Consider the following 23,074-nt stretch of genomic DNA (forward strand, 5'->3'; position numbering starts at 1 on the left):
ATTTAAAATTTTGCACCGTGTGTTTTTATTGATATACGAACACATTTAGGGGGTGAGAGTTGAACATTTCCCCATTTTTTTTTTTACCCCATATAAGGACCACCCTATTACACAAGTATGAGAAAAAAATGTATTACAAGTTTTTGAAATGTGTATGTTTGATTATGAAAAGTAGGCATTATCTCATTAAATATGCATGATTTTGCATATATTTCCGGTAGATAGATCTGAGCATATGATAAAGCCAGGTGCAAAATTATTCTTTCATGTTGTTTACAAACAAGATTACAATAAAATTACACAGGGATTTCAGGATATCTGCTTTCATTGCCTAGGAAATCCAAATATACTGTCCATAGCCTTAAAAAACGATTTTTGCCATGCTTTTTTGATTAACATGTCACATAAATCAGGCCAGGAATGATGTATTAACAAATCCCTCTGTAAATGTCTTCAGAATACTGTTAAGTGTATAACTGGAAAGTTTGGTGTACATATGTGCTACAGAGGCTGAGAAGTATCTACCGGAAAATGACTCAAAACCGCAAATAACTCGTTTTGAGAAAACAGCCTTGAAACAAAGCCAATGAGATTCGTTCTCAGCTTAGACTCGTCTTTGAACTTTCGCGATTGGTTGCTAATACAAAGGAAATGTCCATATTTGGATTGCATAGCGTCATGCAGGAGAAACAGGGCTTCCCAACAGTGTCACACACGATATGATTTGGATCACGGTCGCGGGAGTACATGACACTTTGGAATGGGAACTTTTGAGAAAATGTGGAGAAATACATAGGCGGGCAGATGACAAATAAGGGTGAAACAGCATTTTTTTAAAAAAAGTTCTAATTTTCCTGAGAATTACATAAAATTGTAATGTTCAAATGTTGAATTTCATGTAACTGTTATTGTTCGATAGATATTTCTTCTCCTTTTACAATTTTTTTAAGCTTTTCACTCAGCCCCACATAGAAATTGTCCTGCGGTGTGACATTACTCAACAGTAAAGTTAAATAATATATATAATCGATTTCAAATATATTATTCAGCTTTAATCAAAGTTAAAGAATCCCTATTTAGGAATTATCATAAAATTTCTGCATATGGTCATTTTTAACAGCTGTTTTTCAATTCCATTCGTTACTTGTACCCTCTTTTATTGCCCACTCTAGTGGAAATATTTTGTAAAATGAAAAATCTTTGATGAAAAAGTTAGTTTTTCCTTTGATAGCTATATTATGCAGTGTTGAGAAAGGCATGTTATTATTAGAGTTACTGAACCCTTATAAAAGTAATTTAATTGTATTTTAAGTGATGTCACGCCACGGGACATGGCGTCACACCACAGGACGATATCAGATTCAGTATAAAGATTATTTGTAAAATGTGCCTTTAACAAAGAAATCTATTTGCATTTCTATCTTAAATTGAGTCCAAATATATAACATCTCCTTCAAATATTGTTTCTCAGTACATTAATTTGAACAAAAAGCATGAACAAGACATGTTGAGTAGTCATCCTTTAAGAGGTGTCACTTCTATCACATTATATTGGTGCCATAAAGTAGGAGATTCATTTAGATTTTTGTCTTTATGCAAAATGTATAAAATCTCATTAATGCTTCTCAGTAAAATCTAAATACCTCATGTTTCATGAAACTAACCCAGATTTACCCTACCCACAAAGTTTGAATTTGGGAAATTTCATCTGGGGATGCCACATTCAGAAGTCTGTATGCCCGAACCAGTGTTTGGGTCAATCAAATTGTTGATGTCGATTATACAATGATGGACAGATGAGCAACAGACCTTGTCATCCACCTAAGTGTGTTTGAGTTGGCTGGTAGAAAAGCTAGATGTTTAGATGCAGCTATTTTGTCCTTGTTGTACAAGTTAGTGACAGCGCAATTACTTTAAAAGACGAACAGAAAACGACAACATGGTCAAGAAGAAGGATTTTCTCTTGAAAGCTAAAACCTGTTGAGACCAACTTTTAGGAAGGAATAATGACAACTCCTAATATAAGAGCTCCATTGCTATGGCAGACATAGTTTTTTGTGCCCAATATTGCTTGCAGTGACTACAGTGATTGTCTGATGAGTGACGCCTCTGTGCTGGTGAGAGGGCATGTGCCGCATGAGTACCATGAAGGACGAGAGATAAATAAATAAATAAATAAGAAAGGCGACAGGCTACATAGCAAATACTGGTCATGGAATGCACAACAGATGGAGTATCTTTGATGCAATGTTTTTTTTTTTCAAATGAATCTGCATGAAGATATAGAAGAGGCAATTTAATGTGATTACAATTAAACATTACACTTAGTTTAAAGCTTGACAATGGATGGTTTTGGTTGTTAATGGTAGTGTTACATCCTTTACAATGCAGGAAAATCATAAACAAGCCATTGAAAATATATATTTTAAGAGAAATTTTATTTAGGACATATTTTTAGGAGAAATAGTAAAGGTATTTGTTGAATACTAGCCAGTTCAGATTAGCTACTTTTGCGATTCTACTATAGGCCTCAGGCTCTGAAATCACCCAAATTATCACTTTGAGAGTAGTAAATGCCATATTCTTTCTCTGTGGCCTGAAAAGCATTCCTCTGTCCATGCCGCTTCATCCTGGTTTAACATTTACCGGTTCCTCCTTGTCCTTGTCCTCATTCCTATAAAAAAATTGCATAAAACATACTTTAAAACCAAATACCAATCATTGTTGACATTCTATATTCAATAAACAATCATGTCACAAGGAGACAAATACCTCATGCATCATACATTTTAAAAACCACAGACAAGGATCTAGCAACATATCTGACATATTTGTCACACTACAGGACATTACTGTCACACTACAGGACATTACTGTCACACTGCAGGACATTTACACCATTGTGGCCATTTTGAATCCTTTCTACACATGACTGATCTTGGGCATTATGTTAACTGAATACATATATTATTTTAAACTTTAATTCATGATTTTTTTTATAAAAAAGTTTATATTTCCTCAAAATAAAACTGTCACACCACAGGACTACAAAAATGGACACATTCATAGACTGAAAGAAATAATGAAATTTGTGGAATTCGAGGGAGATTAACACTCACCTGAAACGTTCTCAGCACTCTCAAATATCTGGAGAGGTGGTTGATAGGGGGCTTGACCCAAAAACCCATATAGTTGACCATGCAATTTTCTGTAGAAAAACCTGATTTACCATGTCACGCCGCAGGACAGCATTTTTGTTACGAAATTGAATTTGTTGTAAACATTATTGTACATGTTTTGTACTTCTTTAAACATTAAATTTATGAAGTAAATATGTTCAAAATAATGCCGAAATATATATAAATTGCTCTAGATGTTTTTGGCTCATTTTATGAATGTTTATGGTTCATGCTTCACTAATGTTACAGTCACACCGCAGGACATTTTCATATTCACCTTAAAGTATGAAGAAAATAAAACAAAATTTTCATCCCAAAATAAAATTAGAAAATAAAATATTGTAATCTGCTTCACTGACATACATTTTTTTAGACAAAAAGCACATCTTAATAACTATTTACAATAGATTACAGAAAAATCAGGCGTCACGTCATCTGCCCAGGCGCGAGCACACAAAAGTTTGTGAAATAAACACCTAGATGTGCAAATCGGACTTTGTTGTTGTAGTAGGGTGGTAGAATACATGCTAAGGTAGCAAACTAGCACAAAATCTCGAAATTGACCGGAGGTCACAAAATCAATGTTTTCAACTGCCGTGTCTCGCCTTAAAGGCTTTACCAAAAAAGTGCTTACACACAATAAGCTTTAAATTTTTGTTTGTTTTGATTACATTGTTTGAGTTGAGATTTACACTAAATCATTTATTTAACTGCTACTGTATAAACAAAATGCTGATGTTAAATGTTTGCAGAAAAAAATGCTATGGCACTTGCATTCATATGGCAGCACATTTAAAAAAATATGTGCTATACTACTTTTTAATTCATTATTGAGTTTTGCGTATAATAATGCGATCAATCATGATTAATCAGGGAGATCATGCGATTAATCGCGATAAAACAAATTAATCGTTGCCCAGCCCTAGTTTTTAGACCTAACAATATTTTGCGGACGTTACTGACCTTCTCCATCAGTGTCCACTCCACACTGGTGAGCTCCAGACGGCTGAGCTTCTTCTCCATAATCACTGCTGCAACCGGGGCTTGTTGTTCAGCTGCCTGACAGATCATATCATATGTACTATTCCAGCGGGTGGGGCCGTCGTTGATGAGCTGGACTGGTTTCATGCCAAGGAGCTTCTGCTTGGCCTCCAGGAGGTAGCTGTCTGTCGGGGAGTGCTTGAAATGCTGAGCGGCAGCCAACAGGCGACCGACTGTTGTTGCAACGGAGCGCTGTCCAAGCCCTTTTCTCGCGGCTAAGTTAATTGTGTGAGGTCATGCACGGGATATCAGTCATCTCCAAGTGCCTCTCTACAGCATTCACATAGTTTATCTCAAATGTCTGTTGTGATGGCAAGCTCAGACTCCTGCTCTACATCTAATGGTACTCTTGTAGAATACTGCCGATGCATGAGAAGACATTCGCTGCTGTGTGAGAAGTTTTAAGCTCTGACGTGTCCAGGACGACGTTTCTCATCTCCCAGTCCTCATCGATGAAATGGGTTGTGACCGTAACATAAGACTCGGTAGCCAAAGAACTCCACTGTGGTCAGTGAAAGTTTTTCACCACGAAGCATTTCCCTTATGCCACTTTTGGTTGTGTTGTATAGTTAAGTTATATTACTATTCATGGTCCTGTAGCAGGGGATCTTGAATCTTGGCTCTAGCTCGTGGACGAAAGCTCGAAACCCGCTTCCAAATATTACGTTAATTGGCCTCATATCTTGGCAAACAAATCGTGATAGTTAATCGGTCGCTCTATTTTGACGGGCATAGGGTAGGCCTCGTGAAGGTGGTAGCATGGAGTTGATTCTGGTCTGCCTCGTCCCCGATCTCTCTCCCGCATCCTCCTGCTTGCCGGGATGTAGTGTTGACAGGTGGGCTCTCAAGTTGCTGGTTGTCACGTGGTATACGAGTTTGGTCGTACATATTTTACATATAACTTTGTCCTTACTCGTGATTTTCCCATCTTGCTTTGGGAACCCAAAGAAGCGCCACACGTTGCTTTTCATATGTTCAGGGGTGTATATTTCGACCTCATTGTCAGGCGCACTCGTCGTTAGCGCGGCCATTGTTTTTGTTTTATACAAAATAAGCGCGAACCATAGAGGCGCGAACCAGGGATGCTAACGTCACCTACAGGAGGCCAGATGACCAATAATAGCCTGGCTAATGAGCTCACGATTTTACTTGATCAGATGTGAAAAAAACCCCTTGGAATCTGAATTGAAAACAACGTTTACATCAAACACGCTCACAAAAATAATTGCCATACAGGTTCGAATATTAAAGGCTCCCTAAAATTAGTTCGAATTTCTTTCTTTTTTTTTTTTAACGAAGTTCGGAGTCAAAGCCCTAGTGACCATATTAGGCCTATCCCTCCAAAAGAGGTTAGACACCGATAAGCCCATAATACTCCACCCCACAAACATGATAGCAGTATTTAAAAAAAAAAACAAACATTCAAAATGCACTGTTCAAAATTATAATGCACAGCAGAGTTTCAAGACATTTTATAGGCTGTAAAGAGCTGAAAATGTAAAGAAACAATTTTTTTTTGAATTTGCAGCATTGCAGAGGTGATGTAAATTAAATCAAAAGTTATTTAGATCAAATTCACAATTCATGCATCCATTGAACTTGTGAGTTCTTGCAGAGTTTATGCTTTAATGTATTTGCAGAATAGCCTCCCAGAGCTGCCAGAATGTCAGAATAGCCTCTAGGGCTGTGCAATTAATTGAATTTCAATTTCGATTTCGATTTTGGCTCCTAACGATCACCAAAATAGTGCAATCAAGAAAAAACGATTATTTTGCATGTTCTGTTTTGCAAGAACTCTCTTACTTTGTTTTGTGTTCTTAAAGAGGAACTATGCAGGATTGGCGATTTCATTTCTGGTTTCGTTTTCGTTTTTCGTTTTCGCTCGTTTTATGCTTGCATATTTCTCTGCAGAGCTTCCCCGACAGCTTTAGCGTGTATATATACATATATAGGCTATACATAAATATATAAATTGCAAGCGTGGTTCTTCTTGTTCCTTAGCGTCTCAAACTTCCAGATGTAAACAAGGAGCGATCGTCTCCTGCAGAAACTGCAAGGTTGCAATAGCGGATAGTAGGGCTGCAGCTATCGATTCTTTTTGTAATCGATTAATCTAGCACTTTACCGATCGATTAATCGATGAATCTGATAAAAAAAAAATGCGTTTTTAAACAACCAAAACAAATCATGCATAACGAGGTATTCATTTCAAATCCTAAATATGGCTCCAAAACTAAACCCATTTAAGTGCCAGTGACAATAATTACAGTACAATACAGTTAAATCAACTTATTGTAAAACATGGATAACATGTAAAACTGTAAATACAAACTTAAATAGTAAAGGCCAGGGTAGGTGTGGTCGGAGCGGTGTGAGGTTGATGGAATTAGCAACTCAGAAATAGGATGAATGAGGATGGGTATTTATTTTTCCCAATTAAGGCCCAAAGGGCAAAAATAAAGAAATTGTAACAAAAGTAAAAATATCAAAATAAATACTTTTGCTAAATCAAATAAACTGACTTGACAGTCAAAACAATATGAATTCAATCAAGGCTCAAAAATAACAATCAACTACACAGACTAATTGAACTAGTCAATAAAATAGCAGAGTATCGTAAGACTTACGTCTCAACAGCAAGCACCCCCCTATCAGACTGAACAAACCAGTTTAAATACTCTTGAACGCACCCCTCAAATTGGACCAAGCAATAGGCTATACGAAATCTCAGCAGGGGTGGTTGCAGACAATAAATATAAATAAGCTTAGAACAGCCCAAAACAACATTCCAAAGAACTAGAAAATACAAGGAACTAGTAGGAACTAGGAATTACAATTCATTTACAATAACGAACTCCCAGGAAGTACCAAAATGTTTTTTAAAAAGACGCATTCACTCCTATACAAACAGACTGAAGACGCGACACCGGGAGACTGGTGGACATCGGGTAGGACAAACACGTGACAACTTGATAGCCTAATGACGTGATAATTCTTTGAAACTAAATAAACGGAACATTTATGACAAGACGTAATGTGATTGAAGGGGTGAATGTTTTAAACTGTCGGGAGTTTTGATGTTAGGTGTATTAGCGTAGCCTACGCCTCGCCATGGTGTTTGATCATTTGTAGGCCTAGGCTAGGCTACATATAACAGCTAGGGGAGAAACGGGGAAGGGTCTGATGAATGACTTGTATGACTGATATAAACGGTAGAAGGATAAACGGGAAACATAGACACATTCAGCAAACATACATGCATTGCAACCCGAAATAGACAACACACATAATGATGGCAGCTCACTGCCGTGACGGTGGCTACTCGCCCCATCACACACCTCTGTCGCCATCGCGCCAACTAAATTCAGAATGTATGACGCGCTGGTGTGCTTCCATAGGAATTTAACGAGGCTTCGAGGCAGATGTTTTGCCTCGAGGAATTTTCATAATCGAGTTACTCGAGTAACTCGACGAATCGTTGCAGCCCTAGCGGATAGGGACACTGGGGGCGGGAGGAAATATTACTGTTTTCGATGAAACTGGTCAGTCAAGCAAAACAACGATTTCTGAGCGATTTTATGTCTATGAAAAAGTTGCATAGGGTCTCTTTAATGACACGCGCACGCACATTCACCTCGCCTGAAGCCACCACAAACTCTCTATAACCTGAGTGAGGCAGCTCGTGTGCATATCATCTGCTAGCAATATTGTCAAATTAACAACACTTCACTATATTTAGCAAGATTTCAGATTCCCCTAGTGAGTTTTTTTTTTAATAAGCCACTAGCGACAAATTAACTAGCTTACTTTTCTGGCATTCTCGAGTTCTGGAGACTCTAACGTTATGATTGGAGTCTATGTACCGTCTTTGAGTTCTGCTGTGCCGGTTCGCCCCTCACCCCCCTCCTTTGCTCACTGTATTTCCCGGCTGCTAGCTCTGCAAAGTGACAAAAGTGTTACTTCCAAGAACTAGCGAGCATTTCAGATCTGTCAGCTAATCCTGTCCATCCCTATTTTCTGTTCTGCATTAAATTACACGCCTTCACTGGTGATATGACGCAAAATGAAAGTAAACAAAACAGAAAGCGATCGCGCTGCTCATGTTTCAATGTGTGATAGAGCCACTTGTATCCACAAATGATGCGGGGACTGTAGGCTACTGCTGAGTCACATAATGTGAACCTAATCAGTGCAAAGGCAAAGCAGATGCAGCAGTTGGGTTGGAAATGTCTGCTTTTCAGCCACTTGATGCTCATTTTGGTGTAGGCTATGACAAGACAGTAACCTATACAGAAGTGTGAAGTGTATCTATTAATATACAAGTATATTAATTATCAAATATATTTAAATGAGACTCTAAAGTTGCCTAGGCCTGTATGTTAACAGACTAATGTTTCTGGCTAAAAACATTTAAGAGATATTAGCAGCCCTACCAGCATGTTGTCTTACACTTTAGTTAACTTATTTGCTGTTAATGCTGGGGGCTGATGGTAGACCAGCCTTTAATATTCTGGATTGAGTTACTAGCTGGAATTTGTTTTGCCAACATGTTGCATATTTGTTTCAAGAGATTGTGGAAGTGCACTTAATTGTTGATCTTATTTATTTGTGGTCATCATTTTTACTTGAATAGGCCTACGTTTATACTTTGAATTTGAATATCTGTTAGGCCTATATATTTATTTCAATAGTTCAAAAGTAGCCTACAACAAATGTTAGAATTTCAATTTTTAAAGAATTGTTGAAAGGTGTTCCCAACACGTTCCCAAAGTCATGTGAAATAATCGTGTTGCATAATTGTGATTTCAATATTGACCAAAATAATCGTGATTATGATTTTTGACATAATCGAGCAGCCCTAATTAATAGCCTCCCAGAGCTGCTGCTTGGATGTGAACTGCCTCCCACCCTCATAGATCTTTTGCTCGATGATGCTCCAAAGGTTCTCAATAGGGTTGAGGTCAGGGGTAGATGGGGGCCACACCATGAGATTCTCTCCTTTTCCTGCCCATAGCAGGAAATGACCTAGAGGTATTCTTTGCAGCATTTGTCATGCATACAAATGATTTTGCTACGGAAGGCAGGGTTTTTCTTTTTGTACCACGGAAGAAAGTGGTCAGTCAGAAACTCTACTCTCATTTTCACACCATCAGAGACCCTAAAAGGGCCTAACAGCTCTCTCCACATCATTCTGGCCCAAAACATAACTCCGACACCTTGCTGATGTCTCAGCCTTGCTGGCACATGGTGGCCATTCACCAACCATCTATTACTCCATCCATCTGGACCATCTAGGGTTGCACGGCACTCAAACCTCTTTTATCAATAGTCTTCATGTATTCCTGAGCCCACTGCAACTGTTTCTGCTTGTGAAGCTTGCCTGCATTGTTTAAGAGTGGCCGATAGTGGGTTTATGCACCAAGGCCGTAGTCACCATAGACATTGAGGGGGACGTGTCCCCCCCAATATTCAGATACGACCAAAATGTCCCCCCCAATATTCGGACATAGAAAAATAAATAAATAAAAAACGCTACAGGAAACCAACGGTAACGACCGCGATCTGAATTGTCACTGGCAAATGCAATCAAATGCACAACATAGCTTAATAGTAGTACCTTCATTAGTAGCCTACCTGGCGTGACGCACGCTTTCAACATCAGTCTCACGCTCTCACACACACGCAAGAAATGTCACACCAAATCCATTCTTCTTTTTCATCAATCTGTTCACTTTCAGTTGACAGTTGGTGACTAGACTAGACCACAGCATATTGTTTAGACAAATTTAAGGCATAGGTGGGCTCTTTAGATCAACTACAGGTATAGTATCTGTCTCTACTGTACAATGTTTTCAGCGCAGAGAAATTATCTGAGACGCAAAATGCAAAATGCTCACCCATTCTTCTCTATCGGATTGCTCACGAAGTTCTAGTCACACTGATATGCATGTCACTTGACAGAGCAAGAGCTTTCTGGTGGTATCAATGTAAATTTAGCCTACACAAAATATAATTACATATTCTTCTATCTGCAACTTGCGAAAGAATCAAATTGCGCCCCAATTATTATCTGGTGGATTGCTCACGAAGTTTAGGCTAATCACAAGCTTTCTGATAGTATTAAGCTACACCAGTTGCTCTAATAAACGGTTCGCGAGAAAATCAACGTGAATACACAAAATTAAATCATACATATAAATCTTACTTCTCCACACCTGGCCCATCGTGGTGGAATAACTCCCAAGCCATTCCCGAGTAATCCAGTTTTTAAATTGCAATACATTTCTACTTGTTCTCCATTTTCAGGCTGTGACTCAACCAAAATAATAAACTGCTTGAATATTGTGTTCTTCCACTTTTTTTTTTTAACATTTAGATCAGGGATGGGCAACTTTCATGACTAAGAGGGCCACATTTTTTTTTATCATCACCATCAGAGGGCCAAATGTGGCCGCACACTTCCGCACATCTGATATGAGAGAAGCTACAAAATAATTCTGAATAAGAACGAAATACAGTCAACTCCAAAAGTATTGGAACACATGCTTAAAGTTTAATATAAAATCATCTTTTGGAAATTGATCTTAATGCTTTAAATGAAAAAATGAGGAAATATTCAACCTTTAATGACATCAATTTTCTTTGTGAATGGATAATGTATTGTAAATTAATAAATGTTTTCCTTAAAATATAGGGGGTCATAAGTATTGGAACGCCCATGTTAAATTCCCATAGAGGATTTTTATTTTTATTTTTAAAGGCCAGTTATTTCATGGATCCAGGACACGATGCACCCTGATAAAATCCCCTTGGCCTTTGGAATTAAAATATCCCCACATCAACACTATACCTTCACCATACTAAGAATTTGGCATGCTTAATGTCAGTTATTAGCTGTTAGCTGTTGAGCTCAATGCAATTCAAACCAGCGAATTAGCTAACAGCTAATAACTGACATTGAGCATGGGCTGGGTCAATTTCATTCCCAAATCAAACTTATCAAAAATATCAAACTTCTTGACCTATATCAATTTCAAAACAATTTTGACACCAATATTCTTATGTATTTTTTATTGGCTATGGCTCCTGACTGATGCATAAGATAGATAGATATAGATAGCCTACAGAACATCTATGATTCTGTAATTAGGTTAACTATTATTGTATTGAATGTGAGTTGTATCAGTCTACAACACCACTACAAATGACACTGGGAAACCCATTCTATTTTATTCATCTGGTTGAACAGCTACCGTGTTTATATAGCCTATATAGTCTATATGGTCTACAGTAGGCTATGGACCCCCCTGATATAGAGAGCATGAGCATGCTGACCTGGAGGTGTGTGAGGAGAAAAACAATTCTGAAATATTTGATAATTTGAAAAAATTATGGAAAATTATGGTTAAGAATGAAATGTGTTGACATTTTGTCAGACCCCGCCACAAATTTGGTCCCCCCCCAATGTTGACATCATGGCTACGGCCTTGTTATGCACACTTGCAGGATCCTGCACCCAGTGTTGGGAAAGTTCACTTTCTACATGAACTAGTTCAGTTCATAGTTCACAAATTTTAAAATGAACTCATAGTTCAAATGAGTTCATAGTTCATAATTCCAAATTATGAACGAAGTTCACAGCTCCAGAAAATGAACTAGTTCATAGACTTTAAAAGGCTACACGTAATACTTCCCTTGATCATCAAGTGCGATTTTTTCCGCGATTGGATTCACATAGCAGCTGTGGCAACATTACGGAAACATACAGTAGGTCGGCAGCAGGTAAAGTTCCGGTAGTAGATATACGGAAATATGAATTCAGACAGGCATAGAATCTGGCATAGACAAAGAAGCACACGCAACGGTTGGGCAACACTCTAGTGCTATTAACGGTGTGTTTTTTGCCTGAACTTTATTGAACGTTCACATACACCAGAATGAACGCGTTCACAGAATCGTTCATCAGGCAAAAATACAGTTTGTTCAGTTCAAGTTCATCAAAATTATGAACGAGTTCATGAACTTTCGTTCAATGAACGCGTTCAGGTACAACACTGCCTGCACCTGGAGGTATGCGGGACTCCAGAGGCACCGGCAGCTTCAAATACCTGTTTGCTGCTTTGCAATGGCATTTTTATCAGTTGCTCTCTTAATCCTATGAATTTGTCTAGCAGAAACCTTCCTTATTATGCCTTTGTTTGCACCAATCTGCCTGTGCTATGAATCAGCAACAGATTTCTTCACAGTACCATGATCAAGCATACGTTTTCAGGAAATATCCAATGATTTCATACCTTGTCCAAGGTAGTGCACAATTTCATGCTTTTCAGCAGCAGAGAGATTTTTCCTTTTTCTTTTCCATATTGCTGGAAACCTGTGGCTTGCTTAATAATGTGGAACATACTTTTTAAGTAGTTTTCCTTTGATTGGGCTTACCTGGCAAACTAGTTATCACAGGTGTCCGAGATTGATTTAAATTATCTAAAGAGCCCTGATACACAATACCATCCATGAGTTTAATTGAAAAACAAAAATCAAAATGTTTATGACACTTAAATCAAATTTGCATAATAATTTGGAACACAGTGTAGTAATGTTTACATGTAGCAAACTAGCCTGGTAGTAAACCAGATCCTGGAATCTTTCAGATTAAGGGTCTGGCCACGAATAATGAAAATGGCCCAACTCGAGAGGCGGCACCAAGCATGCATTTGAAAATCTCACTGCACGCAATTGGATAGCACAACCAATGTTTACTCTGACTGATTCTGGACTTTGATGCAATTGGTTAACACTATGACCGAAAACGAGTTTAGCTTGTCCCGGGCCATATCAGATACACCGATTTGATTGGTTACCGCAGATGGTTGCGGTAAACGTAACATGCATCATTGCTCGTGGCCAGAGTATCTTGCCGACGCAATTCAAATTGTGCTCTCGCGAGAACTCTGGATTTCCAGGGTAGTAGCAAACGCTCCTACCAATTCAATGAGCTTTTATTGGCATGACAGTCCTCCTTCGATCAACAACACTACTGTAGATTCACACTCATTGACAGACTTATCGAGTCTTAAATTCAAAATGAAAAACAAGTCCTCAGAAGAACTCAGAGTATTGCGCCTCTCTTACTCAATCTCTCTCTCTTTCTTTCTTTCTTTCTTTCTTTCTTTTTTCTTTCTGTCTTTCTGTCTCTACCAAAGCTTTAGTTTTTTTGTTTGTTTCATGCAATTTTGAACGAGGTCTTTGCATTTTGGCATTGAATGTTTAGCTGTACACTACAATGCATACATACTACTGTGAACTTGAGCACATACACATTTGAACATTTCATTCTGTTTTAGAAGGTGTGCTGAAGCTCAACATGAGTGCCCCTGATGACAGCACACTTGAACCTGCCTCCCGCAAAAGAAAGGGCTCACCATGCGACACATCTGCGCAGAGGTAAGGATAGGGTTGCACATTAGCATCCACCACCCACTAAACACAGCTTATCATGGGACACCTTGAAGGCTGTTCTCCTGATGTTCTCCTGCCCTTGTTGCCACACACGTATTGCATGGCATGCATGATGTATACTTCACAAAATTATTATTTGTTTAGATCATCTTTTAAAGAAATTATTTGTTGTAAAAGAATATCACCTTTCTTCAGTCAGATAGATAGATAGATAGATAGAGTCTTTTATTGTCCTATAAGGATATTCTTCTTCACACATCAATCAATGCATTCCATAAAAGAGATAGCAGCATTTGATGTTCACATCACATATATCATATCACACATCAGACATCACATATTGCACATTGCACATTACACATTACACATCACACATAACATATAACATATAACATATAGTCAGTAACATGGATAATGTAATTTGCGTACTTGCTTGCAAAATCGGTATTGGTTGAAGTGTGCTTATAGGTGGTATCAGGTGCAGTGTTTACCCTAGAAATGTTTTCAGCGGTGGTGCTAGGTGCTATCTAATTGAAAAATGACTCCTTAAACGATGACTTCTGGCAGATATTGGTATAAGTGATTGACAGATGTCTGTACTGTAACTGACCCAAGGCAGATGGGTTGGGCCCTTGAGTCGTGGGTCTGTCTGAGGTTTCTTCCTATGTGTTTCTCCAATTCTTTTTTTTTTAAAGATTATTTTTTGGGCTTTTTATGCCTTTATTTGGACAGGACAGTAGAGAGAATGACAGGAAGTGAGTGGGAGAGAGAGTCGGGGTGGGATCTGGAAAGGACCACGGGGCGGGAATCGAACCCGGGTCGCCAGCGTACGGTGCAGGTGCCCCAGCCAGTTGCGCCACTGCCGGGGCTTGTATCTCCAATTCTAGGGAGTTTTTCCTTGCCCCTGTTACTCATGGGCTCTCTTTGAATGTCTAACACTCTGTAAAGCGCCTTGAGACATGTGTAATGTATTGGCGCTCTATAAGCGACATTAAAGGAATACGCCACCCAAAAATGAAATTAAGCTAGTCTCGGTCACCCCCAGAGTTAGAACAGTGAAAAAAAACCCGGTTAAAATCCGTCCGGGCATTCTCCTGCTTTGGGAGCAGCGATTTTAGCTTTAGCTTAGCACAGTTGCTGTAGAAGAGGGGTGTCAGTGAGCACGTCCTCCAAAAAAGCGACCGAGACGTCTACATTTTTTTCTAAATATATCTTGGGAGCCGTGTGTTCAAAACGAGTACAAATCATAATGCAAAATCGAACGAGACTATTACCTGGGCAGATCTTTACTTGGAACTATATTCAGCCTCATCGCCGACGAAGCACCGCTAGCTAGGCGCAAAGTGTAAAAATAGTGTAGGTTACATTTCAGCACTCTATGAAATTATGCAGAAGCGATCACCTAAGTTGCTCAGCTAGTTAGTCTAATTGTAATGCCAGGGCCTGAATTTCCCCCCTCAGTGATTCCAATGGGGGGGATTTATACAGTTTGGGGGGGAGAATTATACAGTTTGCGGGGAACGCTACAGATGGTACGGGTTGAGAATGCTCCTTTCTTTCCCGCACATCGGGAATCCCAAAGGTTCGGGACTTTGTAATTAAAACTGCAACCGCAAGGTGGCAACATAAGACCGCCCTAATAACATGAAGGTTCGGCTCCTGCCAGAAAACACGGAAAAACCCGAAGACACCGCGCTGCTGACAAGTGGAGAAAAGAGACATGACGCTCGGCATGTCAGATTGCAGTTGCAGAGTTTTCGAATGTTTTACAGCCTACCTCACAGCTCTCTCACGCGACGTAGCCTATAACTCAGTCAGTCCAACAGAGATGCCAGAGCAACGTTTTGGTCAATGGAGAGGGAGAGAAATGCTCCGCATATCCGTCTCATTTAATCATTAAAATGAAGGCGATGACTGGCGAAATTAATCAAACGACGTTTCAATAAACCATTGTTGAAATTAATGAAAATTATCTTAGAAAATCGCCTATAGGCCTATCAGAAGGAAATAGCCTTCAATTCACGAAAGACTCGATAGATTAATTCATTAATTCATTACGGTTACAAGACCGCATTTCCGTGAATAGGCTATTATTGTCAAGGTGAAGACGAAAGAGATGGACAAGATGGACATTTAGGCAACATTTACATGCTAGGAATACTTAGAAATGTGTATAGGCTATTTTAAAACGGAGGCATGGCGTAACTGGTTAAGGCCCATGCATAGTAAGCCAGCGACCGTGGTTCAAACCTTTCTGTACGAATCTCTCCGAAACCTATCAAGACAAAAGCCATCGATTTATTAAAAAAATGAAAGATTTTCTCAGTTTTGCGATTTGTTTTATGTTTGCGATGTCTGCTGAAAAGAAAAGTTAATATGTGAATTCGTGGTTCAGCGCACACGCACACATTTTTACATGTACTTAGTGTTAGTGTCTGTCGGGAGAGAAGGGGGGGGGGTAGCAGTCGTCCTCAATGCCGCATATAGGTAGGCTATAATGTAGTGAACTGGTTAGACGAGTGTGGGGGAGGGGGAATGATCGCACAAGACAGAATTGCTCTTCATGAAATGGATCTCACAGACGGCTGTCGGTTTTCTCTCTCTCTGGGTTGGGAGCGTCGCAGACTGCAATACAGTCGGTCTCGAGGGGTTAAATAGCGCTCGTTACTTGAATTTTAATCTGAAGAAGACCACACAGTCGAAATGTCATTCCTTTGTGCTAAAGAAAAGGAAATAAAATCAAAAAAGAAGGATTTCAAGTGTGCGAACCTTTTTCCAATTTTTATGATTTACTCTTGTTCTGCTCCTTGACCTGGGATGTGCACAAACTTTTTTACTACACTTAAACCAGCTCTTCTCTTACCAGTAGCCTATATCCTACAGCCATACTTTAATAATCAGATGTTATGCTGATTTTTGTAGGCTACACCTCAACGGCAAGCACGCACGCAAATGCTGGTTTTGCACATCTACAATATAGGCTAATTGGCCAGGCTATATATATAATAGGCTTAGGACTGTATTTTGCCTTCGTGCAACTTTAGTTGTGCTCAATCTAAATTATTGTCAGTAAGGATAGGTCATATTACCAAATGGCGAACCTAGAAAATTATTTAGGATATAGAGCCGTGTCCATTACGCACTACAGTTATTTTTTAGGCTATTGTTTTATTTGAGTGTTTTTGTCTACCATGGCATACCGATATTTAGCAAACACATGTATTTCCAGCTCTCAAAACCGATGCGGTCCAGATCTCAGTGGCCTCATAGCTGCCTACAGCCATGCATAGTAAGCCTAATGATAGCCTTGCCAAATAAGTCATCAGTCACACACCCCTAATCGCGGGGTTGACCTGTTCCTTTCACACTGAGCCCCGATGAAAACAACCTCCTTGGCGGAGATAATAATTAGGCCTATCAAATTAAAAGCACACTACGACAGGTATACTTGTGTGATCACGCAACACAAGAGAGCATTTAGCGATGGGACAGTTGTGAATGAGTACTTAACACCCTGGAGTCTAAATACCCCCTGGGGGATTTGAAAAAATGTTCCAAACACACATCTCAATATCTGCTTTTATCATATTATAGAAACACCATTAGAAACCTTTAATCAACTCGTTTTCAAATATATAGCCTAGGCTATGTTTTAAGAGAATATGGCAATGATAATGGCACTTTGTAAAAACAATAAATTCTCATAATAACAGACACACCTAATTGTATGGCTCTATGTTCAAACACATCAAATTAGCAAGCATTTCCTCCAACGTTTCAAGCAACGTTTCAAGCAACGTTTGCTTTCTTTTTCTTTCGGTCCGCGGTTGCTTGGTCAATTGCGCAGCAAATTATCAGATGAAGCACCGGACATAATTTCACTCCATGTCTCGCGGACCAGCAGCAGTCTCCACGTTTCGCGGCCCATAGTTTGAGAAACGCTGCATTAAAGTGTCATTAGGTTGTAGGCTATATGTTTAGTGTTTTCTTTGTGTGTTTTTCATTGTAGTGTGTGTGCATTGAGTAGTTCCTTAAAAAACGGAACAAAGAGCGTCCCACTGTTCAATACGGAAGAAGACTTTAACTATTACTTTTATATTTCTTATAACGAAACGTGAAGCAAAAATACGAGGACTGATCATCTCGTTTCCCCCAATACCATGGCGACAAAGAGAAATAAATATGATTTGACATTTAAGCTGATTGTTAACAAATTTGCCAAACACAATTCGGGAGAGGCAGCGGACAGGAGCGCCACCACAAGCAAGCACTTCTAGCCCAAATTAACATGGCAACGTTGCCTATGACTAAAGTGTCTAAGTAGGCTAATACTACTAATATTACATTTGATTGGTAGCATGTTTGTAGCGCGCCAGTTTACCCATCCCCTACATCAAAACAGCTTAGAATCAATCAAAGAATCAGCTGTGTCGGCGTTAGGCTGTAGGCGATTTTCTATAACCATAGACCTCTGAAGTTCGCCTACAAAAGGGATCCAAAGCTGCCATCTTTGCCCATATAAGGAGATCCGGGAGTTAATTGAAGCTAACTGCCTATGGCAAGTTGCATGGTAAGTTAGCTCTGGGGTAGCAAAGATCAAAGTGTGCCGTCTTCACCTACCGAAGATCACAGTATCCACTAGACGGCAGTGGACAAAACTGTGTAGTGAAAAACGTCTGGAGCTCCAATGTCATCATCCCCGTGAGGTTTAACAGGTGCGATAATTGAAAATCCCCATGTTATTTTCCCATAGAAAAAATCTCAAGATACCGGATCTCCTTATTTGGGCAAAGATGGTGGCTTTTTTGTAGGCGAACTTCAGAGGTCTATTTTCATTAATTTCAACAATGGTTTATTGAAACGTTGTTTGATTCATTTCGCCAGTCATCACCTTCATTTTAATGATTAAATGAGATTAAGGAGTCGACTATTGACGGATATGCGGTCTTCATCATTAAATGCATGTGGGTTGAAACTTTCTGCCACCTGGTGGTTGTTTGGGTACATTGCCTTAGCCTCGAAAAAAATCGGCTTGACAGCCTGCGGGATCTCTTCGGGAGTCCCGCGGGAGAAGGTGCATTCTCAACCCGTACCATCTGTACTTGTAGGCTTAAACCAGTGGCGGCTGGTGGTTTTCAGAATTAACTGAGGAAGGTGTGCGCGCGCGGGGGGGTCTTTCAGAGAGGGAAGTTGTTAAGCCCACATTATGGTTATGGATATATGATTTAATGCCAAAGTAAGTAAACTGGAATTAATAAATAAAATGATTTGTACCCCAGGGCCCGTATTCACAAAGAATTTTTAGGGCTAAAAGTAGCTCCTAACTGACGAATTTAGGAGGAACTCCTAAAAATAATGGGCGTGTCACTCCTAACTTTATGACTCCTATTTTTTTTTCACTAAAAGTTATTCACAAAGCATTTTAAGCCTAAAAGTAGCTCCTAAGTCTAGGACAGCGTAAAAGAACTCGAGAGGACTTCTAACTCACTAAGACCTATTCACAACCCGCTTTTAGTGGCATTTCACGTCGCGATGTTTTGAAATGACCGTGCAGTGCAGGAGCTCGCTGTCATGCAAGGGAATAAATGTGCATTGCAACTAAGGATGCAAATGCAATAATGCCACCGACAACCAAAACCACCTTTGCATGTAAACTAAATGTAACGTCTCATTGTGCCTAATTAAATTAAATCGCTTCTCCTCTTTGCAAATATAGGGTACGTGTTTTCATACAGATTAATTTAAAACATGTTGCAAAGATACTGTTCCAGTCCGAAGTGTTTCATTAAGCCTAGGCTTGCTTTACTCGTTAAGGCTATGCCTATTTATTCATCATCTTCCATCCTTCACAGCCCGACATAGGTGTTAGCGCATGCATTCTCACCAGCTAAGACCTGTCACTCAACTCGTCATTGTAGGGGAGGTTTGCCATCATTCCCGCGTTATAATCACCAGCCAATCAAGGTGGTCACTTTCATCAACCTCGTGCATGAGTAATGACGTCAACCATAGCAACGAAGACTCACTTTTAGTTTAGGAGTGGGCGTTTCTCCTTACTAAAAGTAGGTCTGAAAGGCTTTGTGAATAACTTTTAAGGGAAAACTCCTATCTAAAATCTTCTAGCGCGATTTAGGAGTACTCTTAGTGGTAAGATAAAATGCTTTGTGAATACGGGCCCAGATTGTTAGTATACTTTTAGTATCCTGTGCTGTTTTATCCCCTTCTACTGGAAGACATAATGCATGCACTGAAAATGTGCATGCATTACGTTTTGATTTTGATATGGATACTAGAGTTTCTGAGTAGAACATTTTTAGCCGCTTGTTAGCAGCTAGGTAGAAGTGTCAAACTTCTAAAGCAAAGGATTCAGGCTCTACTTTGATGCCCCCAAACTAGTTGTACAATCACGATCTAACCCAAAACAATAAGACAGAGACATGACATGTAGGCTAGTCTAAAAAAGAAAAGACAACAGCCCCTAATACCCAATTGCAGTTTCCTTTGGAGTTTTTATTTCTCACAGAATTCACAAAAATCCAACAAAGGAGAGAAGCTCAAGTGTAAATAAGTAGTCCAGAAAATCAACGGAAAAGGATCCAGATAACAGCAGTTCTCAAAAAACACTCAGAGGTCTCAGTTTAGTAGTCCAGAAAAACTCCACACAAAAATGTTCCACAAAAGCAAAAATCTTTCACTGTTGAAGTTCAAAGTCGATAACAAAAATCTTCAGCCAGTGGGGCAGTTCAAAAGTCCACAACAAAAATCTTCACAAAAACAGGCAGAATCCAACAAGGAAACAAAGAGGTCAAAACTTACTGCTCAAGGCTCCAACAGTACTCACAGAGAGAACAATCAGGACAATCTGACACAAGGCATGGAGTGAGCTGAGTTTAAGAAGTGGAGGTGCACAATCAATTAGGCCAGACCAACCAGGGGCAGGTGGCAAACAATCAGACAATCAGGGGAAGCTCCAGACAAAACCACATGGCCAGGTAGTACATAAAGGGACCACAAGAGGGCAGGCAAAAAGGTAAACAAAAGATGACAGATAGCACAGACAGTGACACTATCAGAGTTGTGCTAATAGTTAAGTATTTGAAAGTCCAATTTTGTAACTGTTTGTGATAGAAATGTGGCAATTGAAAGGGGGCTTGTTAAATTTTGTTCTAATGCTAACCACGGGTGAGAAAGTTTGGAGTTGTTGTTTGGAGTTCTGTAGTGGCAAGTGCGATTCTTGAAGGTTTGTTTTTCCAATAAAAGTGAGTTGTGAGTGAGTTTAGAGTTTTTAACCAATGGTCAGTAGGGGTGGTCGGGATCATTGAAAAGAGGTAATTAATTTGAGGGAGGGTTTTCATTTTGACTGTTTCTATTCTGCCAATTAGGGTGAGTGGGAGTTTGTTCCAGTGTTTATAGTCATCTTCAATCTTAAAGGAACACTTCACCGTTTTTTCATATTAAACTATGTTATCCCCTTAATTAAGACGAGTTGATACATACCTCTCACGTTTCAATGCGTGAACTCACTGGCTCTGGCGCGCGGCACAACTTTTATGGCACTTAGCTAGCCCAATGCATTCATTAGGATCCAAACAGAGATGAAGTTAGAAGCGACCAAACATCTCCATGTTCTCCCCATTAAAACACAGTTACACGAGTAGTCACACGACCAACTGTGGTAAGACAAAATAAAATGTGGTGCATTTCTAAGCAGGTAAAAGGGATAACTATATTGTGTGGCGGAATAACATTGGGAGCACTTAGACTCTGCGCAGTAATATCCTCACTCCAAAGTGAAACTGAAAGTGTTAGAGTGAGGATATTACTGCACCACAAAACATATACCTGGCGACCAGCACCATTTAACAATGACCGGAAACACCAACAAAATCAATCAACACGTAACAAACACAGCAGACCCTGAACCACAAGCACCAAGATGGTACATACTGTATGGTACTACCTGAACTTTTAACAAATGCCTGTGAAATAGTACACCTTTTTGCGCATGAAAGACTGAACTTAGAGGCGGCGTGATCAGGGCCGTCTCGAACACCCCCCACAGCAATTAACTTGAATGGAACGGCTCAATGCCGCCTGGAACCAATAAACCGTTGAAAATTCCTCGTCGGTCCCTGCGGACCTCCAGAGCCAACCCGAGAGGACATCACAACAGTCGGTAACCTATGTTTGAACCTTGCTTTACTTCAAGTTACTCACGTGCATAACTTAAAGTTAACAATAGGTACAATATGATATAAAATCTAGTGTCGTTCTTCACCCTACATACATACATGCAATACAGCTTTATGTAAAATTCGTGGAATGAAGGCAAGTGTCCTGAATGCTAACCGTGTAGCCATTATCCATAACTTTGCCATGCAACAGCATCTCGCTGTTGCGACTTCCGACCCAGTCCATCAGGTCATCCCAGGATATAGTCCACACTGGAGATCAGTAGTAGTCAGTTTCTGAATGTGTATGATATATGCATTAGGGATGCACCGATCCGACTTTTTCAGTCCCGATACCGATACCGATGCCTGGGCTCTGCGTATCGGTCGATATCCGATACCGATCCGATACCATTGTTAATTAATAAACTGTATACCTCACCATGTGGAAAAGACTAAAGGCATCAGGCTTGACTTCATTCCTTACTCTTTCCCTAACTAAACATTACTTTCCAAAAAAAAATCTAACAAAATAATACTTAGATATAAAGGTAATGTATTATTATTATTATTATTATTATTATTATTATTAATCATAATTATCATCATCATTATTGATTATATTACTATTATTAAAAATAAACAGTTATACACCAGCAGCAACTTGGAACAGCATTCAAATTCAAGTTCACAGTTATTACTAAATAATAAATCTAACAAAAAAACTATTTTGCAGATAAAAATCCCATATTAGTGACATACATTGAAACACCCCTGCCAAAATGGTGTCACCCGCGAAACCCCTCTATTTACTCATAGTGGTACAGTCCCGCAGTTTCCCCACGATAAACTAATTAGTTCACATGGAGTTTGAATGGTGGTAAACGGTAGAAGTTGTACGTTTTATCTAATAAATGATACGTTTTTAACAGCCAATTTGAACATTTGCATGTCTTTATACCAAGAACAGATTATACAGATGAGATGAAAATGACAATGTGTTTAGTTTGAGTAGCCTATTTTGTTGACTGTTACACATTAACGTGTTGCCTAAATGCAACAAAACGCATGAAGATCGTAATTAATCTATGACAAATGGTGGTTAGTATAGATATTCTTTTGATCCTATTACATAAATTTGGTATCTGTATTTATCCCATCCATGAATTTAGACACTCAGAGCACACAGTGAGGTGAGGCACACTCTAACACGCAGCAGTGAGCTGC

The 23,074-nt window shown here is 39.3% G+C and overlaps 1 protein-coding gene across 2 annotated transcripts in view; it reads left to right on the forward strand.

The window, feature by feature from the left end:
• ncoa1 (nuclear receptor coactivator 1) overlaps nt 1–23,074 on the forward strand; it is a 212,631-nt gene that overhangs the window by 33,101 nt on the left and 156,456 nt on the right. For both annotated transcript variants that reach the window (XM_062551011.1, XM_062551013.1), the window contains exon 3: nt 13,562–13,661. In XM_062551011.1, coding sequence (XP_062406995.1) covers nt 13,582–13,661 — 80 coding nt within the window. In that variant the 5' untranslated portion in view covers nt 13,562–13,581. The remainder of the gene's footprint in view (nt 1–13,561; nt 13,662–23,074) is intronic.

The sequence above is a fragment of the Sardina pilchardus genome, chromosome 12, assembly GCF_963854185.1.
Source record: "Sardina pilchardus chromosome 12, fSarPil1.1, whole genome shotgun sequence".
Lineage (NCBI taxonomy): Eukaryota > Metazoa > Chordata > Actinopteri > Clupeiformes > Clupeidae > Sardina > Sardina pilchardus.